The following is a 4882-nucleotide window of genomic DNA, read 5'->3' as shown; positions in this document are numbered from 1 at the left end:
AGTAGAGATGGGGTTTCACCATGTTGACCAGGACGGTCTCGATCTCTTGACCTCGTGATCCACCCGCCTCGGCCTCCCAAAGTGCTGGGATTACAGGCTTGAGCCACCGCGCCCGGCTCTTTTTTTTTTTAAAGTGGCTTATGAGTACTCCAGTGTGCCATAATTCATTTAGCCTTTTCCCTATTGATGATACTTGGATTTTTGAAGATCTCTTTTTTTCCTTTATCCTTTTGTTATTGGCTATTGTAGGAAGTACTACAATAAAAATGTTTTTTTTAAGTAGGCATCTAGAGTTAAATGAATAAAAGAGATCTTTTAAAATATCAATACAGAAGTAGATTCAAGATGACAGTTATGAGCTGATGCTTACTTCATAATATTAACTAGGTTACCTAATTTTGCTCAGCGTTTACTCTTCAAGCTATAAAATAAAATGTACAAGACCCATCTCAAAAATTGTGTGTGTGTGTGTGTGTATGTGTGTGTGTATGTGTGTGTATATATTTAATTTTAAATTTTTGTATTTTTTTGAGACAGTCTCACTCTGTCACCTAAGCTGGAGTGCAGTGGTGCGATCTTGGCTCACTGCAACCTCTGCCTTCTGGGCTTAAGCGATGCTCTTGCCTCAGCCCCCAGAGTAGTTGGGACTATAGGCGTGAACCACCACCTGGCTAGTTTTTGTATTTTTTGTAGAGATGGGGTTTCACCATATTACCCAGGCTGGTCTTGAACTCCTGAGCTCAAGTGATCCACCCACCTTGGCCTCCCAAAATGCTAGGATTACAGGTTTGAGTCCCTGTGTCCACCTTTTTTTTTTTGAGATGGGGTTTTTCTCTGTTACCTAGTCTGGAGTGCAGTGGCATGACCTTGGCTGACTGTAATCTCCACCTCCCAAGCTCAAGTGATCATCTCACATCATCCTCCCAAGTAGCTGGGAGTACAGGTGTGCATCACCACACTTGGCTAATTTTTAAATTTTTTGTAGAGATGGAGTCTCCATGTATTGCCTAAGCTGGTCTTAACCTTGTGGGCCCAAGCAGTCCTCTTACCTCAGCATCCCAAAGTGCTTGGTATTTCAGGTGTGAGCCACCACACCCAACCTTATATTTTTATTAGGCAATATTTCTTTTTTTTTTTGAGATGGAGTCTCACTCTGTCACCCAGGCTGGAGTGCAATGGTGTGCTCTTGGCTCACTGCAACCTCTGCCTCCTGGGTCCAAGCGATTCTCTTGCCTCAGCATCCTGAGTAGCAGGGACTACAGGTGTGTGCTACCACGCCCGGCTAATATTTTGTACTTTTAGTAGAGACGGGGTTTCACTGTGTTGGCCAGGCTGGTCTCGAGCTCCTGACCTCAAATCATCTGCCCGTCTTAGCCTCCCGAAGTGCTGGGATTACAGATGTGAGCCACCATGCCCGGCCAGGCAATATTTTATATATATAACGCTTTTCATTTTTTTTTAAAAAAAGGTAAAGTAGTTAGTTATGCTGCAGTAATCAAATGCCAAAACTGAGTAATCTTATGTTATCTGTTAGAATATGTTCATAGTTCTCTATTATTCCTGTTCGTATTATTTTATAATTATCAAAGTGGTTTTTCTTTTTGTTTTGTTTTTTTTTTAAAATGAGTTTGGCTTGACTTTAAGCTTTGGGAAGGATAATAGAGGCAATAAAATACCTTTTTCATGTGCATCTCCTTAGCTCTTTAGAAGGAGAAGTACATTATTCTGCAGAAGAAGCTGTGAAGTTTATAGAAGATCGGATAACGGAAGAATCTAAAAGTTCTCGCCATCTCCGAGGACCACATCTAGCTAAACTGGAGCTGATTAGGCGCTTACGAAGTCAAGGTTGTAATGATGAGTACAAACTCGGTAAGAAACCATATGATATCTGGGAAGCTTGGAGAATGCCCTTTATGCCCAAATGCTATATTCATTATTTGAGACTGCAGTGACTCAGTCATGTTTGGGAAACAAATGTCTTCATAGCCCGAAAATATTTGCGAATGAATGGACCCTGTCTCTTAAAAAAAAAGAAAAAAAAGAGGCTGGGCACAGTGGCTTTGGGCAGATGAGATGAGGTTTTGCCATATTGCCCAGGCTGGCCTTGAACCCCTGGCCTCAAGTGATCTGCCTACCTCAGCCTCTTGAAGTGCTAGGATTACAGGCATGATGCACTGCACCTGGCCTAGCTTACAGTTTTATTTTTTTTTTTGAGATGAAGTCTTCGTCTGTCGCCCAGGCTGGAGTGCAGTGGCATAATCTCTCCTCACTACAACCTCTGCCTCCTGGGTTCAAGCTTATTCCCCTGTCTTAGCCTTCTAAGCATCTGGGATTACAGGTGGGCGCCACCCGCCTGGCTAATTTTTTATATTTTTAGTAGAGACGGAGTTTCTCCATGTTGGCCAGGCTGGTCTTGAACTCCTAACCTCTGGTGATCCTCCTGCCTTGGCCTCCCAAAGTGCTGGAATTACAGGCATGAGCCACCGTGCCTGGCCTATTTTATAATTTTTAATTTAATTTTATCTTGCTCTGTTACCTAGGCTGAAGTGCAGTGGCATCATCTTGGCTCACTGCAATCTTCACCTTCTGGGTTCAAACAATCCTTTGCCTTATCCTCTGGAGCAGCTGGTATTACAAGCATGTATGTGCTACCACACCCGGCAAATTTTTGTATTTTTAGTAGAGATGGGTTTTACCATGTTGCCAGGCTTGTCTTGAACTCCTGACTTCAAGTGATTGTCCACCTTGGCCTCCCAAAGTGCTAGGATTACAGTTGTGAGCCACTCCATCCAGCCCATTTTATTTTTTTATTTTTTAAATATTAGTGAGATGCAGTGGTGGTCAAAGGGGGGAAGAGTAGAACAGTGAGTTCAGTCAGTAACTGAACAAGCAGTTGAGATAACCCACTATCTTGGGACTAGCCTCAAGCAAAATTTGTTTTAATTGAAATGAATGTTTTCAAATTAGATTCTCACTTAAATAGAAATTGCTTCTGTTCATGAATAGTAGAGTGATTTTGTTCTGCATCCTGCAGGTGATCCAGAAGAATTAATGTTCCAGTATTTTAAAAAGTTTGGCGATAAACCTTGTTGTTTTACAGACCTTAAGGTGTTTGTTGACCTCTTACCTGCTACACAGTGTACAAAAGTAAGTACTGTACAGTTTAGAAGTTTGTTGGGTTCCTCTATTTATTGAAACACAGAGGTTAAATGTTTGGGTTTCTTTTCTAAAATGTGTGGAATTGATGATCATGAGATTCAATGATAACTGCCCTGTCAAGCTAAGTACTCTGTGTTTTATTGTATTGAAGGCATAGTTTCTGGTTAAATCACAGTGGGAGTAAATCCCTAATAGATGATGGATTCTCCTTTTTTTGCCTGTTTTAGTTGTAGTTGGAGGAAATAACACAGATCTCATATTCTTCATCTGTTTTGTTCCAGTGGCAACATCTTGCACAATTACAGTGTCATATAATTAGGAAATTGCTATTGCTCTAATCTGTTGAACTTACTCAGTTTTTGCCAGTTTTGTATGCACTGACTTTTATGTGTGTTGGGTGTGTGTGTATGGATTTAGTGCAGTATTTGGCGCATATGGATTTGTGCAATTACTACCATAGTCAAGATACAGAACCAGTCCCACCAGCACCAGAATCCCACATTGTACCCTTTAATAACAATAGCCACCTCCCTCTCTCCCATCTGTATACTGGGCAGCCACTATGTTTTTCATCTTTATAATTTTGTCATTTTACGAATGTGAAGTAGAGCCAGGTACTATTGCGTGTGCCTGTAGTTCCCAGCTACTTGGGAGACTGAGGCGGCAGGATCGCTTGAGCCCAGGAGTTTGAGGCTGCAGTGAGCTATAATCATGTCACTGCATTCTAGCCTGGGTGACACAGTGAGACTCTTATCTCTTAAAAAAAAAAAAAAGGAAAAAAGAGTGTGGGCACAGTGGCTTACACCTGTAATCGCAGCACTTTGGGAGGCCCAGGCTGGCGGATCACTTGAGGTCAGGAGTTCCAGACCAGCCTGGCCAATATGGTGGAACCTTGTCTCTACTAACAATACAAAATAATTAGCCAGGCATGGTGGCGAGCACCTATATTCCCAGCTATGTGGGAGGCTGAGGCGAGATAATCACTTGAATCCAGGAGACAGAGGCTGTAGTGAGCCAAGATCGCAGCAACCAGATGGATGACTCTCCAGGCGTTTATGCTGAGTAAAATAAGCCAATCTCAGAAGTTACACATAGTATGATTCCTTTTATTAAATTTTTTTTCTTTTCTTTTCTTTTTTTTTTGGAGACAGGGTCTTACTCTCTGGCCCAGGCTCACTACAACCTCTGCCTCCTGGGTTCCAGTGATTCTTGTGCCTCAGCCTCCTGAGTAGCTGGGACTACAGGCACACACCACCACGCCTGGCTAATTTTTGTATTTTTAGTTAGAGACAGGGTTTTGCCATGTTTGCCAGGCTGGTCTTGAACTCGCCTGATCTCAAGTGATCCACCTGCCTCAGCCTCCCAAATTGCTGGTAGTATAGGTGTGAGCCACTGTGCCTGGCCTTTTTTCATTCATCGTTCTTTTTTTTTTTTTTTTTTTTTTTTTTTTTTAATTTTTGAGAATTGGGCAATGCTTTGTTCTATAAAATAAATAAGTGTTTCCTACTGTTGAGTTTGCAGAGTTCTTTATATATCCTAGATACAAGTTCTTTTTCAGATATGTGGTTTCAAATGTATTCTCCCAGTCTATAGTTTGTTCTTTCATCCTATTGATGCAATTCTGCAGCACAAAGTTTACGTTTTTTTTTTTTGAGACGGAGTTTCACTCTTGTTACCCAGGCTGGAGTGCAATGGCGCGATCTCAGCTCACCGCAACCTCCGC

General features: G+C 41.9%; 1 protein-coding gene across 2 annotated transcripts in view; it reads left to right on the top strand.

Moving 5' to 3' along the window:
* Positions 1-4882, top strand: part of NAA25 (N-alpha-acetyltransferase 25, NatB auxiliary subunit) — a 78815-nt gene that overhangs the window by 35539 nt on the left and 38394 nt on the right. For both annotated transcript variants that reach the window (XM_017542868.2, XM_017542860.1), the window contains 2 exons: positions 1700-1869; positions 3035-3147. In XM_017542868.2, the coding sequence (XP_017398357.1) occupies positions 1700-1869; positions 3035-3147 (283 nt within the window). The remainder of the gene's footprint in view (positions 1-1699; positions 1870-3034; positions 3148-4882) is intronic.

This window comes from Cebus imitator, unplaced genomic scaffold (assembly GCF_001604975.1).
Source record: "Cebus imitator isolate Cc_AM_T3 unplaced genomic scaffold, Cebus_imitator-1.0 Scaffold8, whole genome shotgun sequence".
Classification (NCBI taxonomy): Eukaryota; Metazoa; Chordata; class Mammalia; order Primates; family Cebidae; genus Cebus; species Cebus imitator.
Note: the sequence above shows the minus strand (reverse complement) of the source record. Positions and strands in the feature narration are given on the sequence as shown.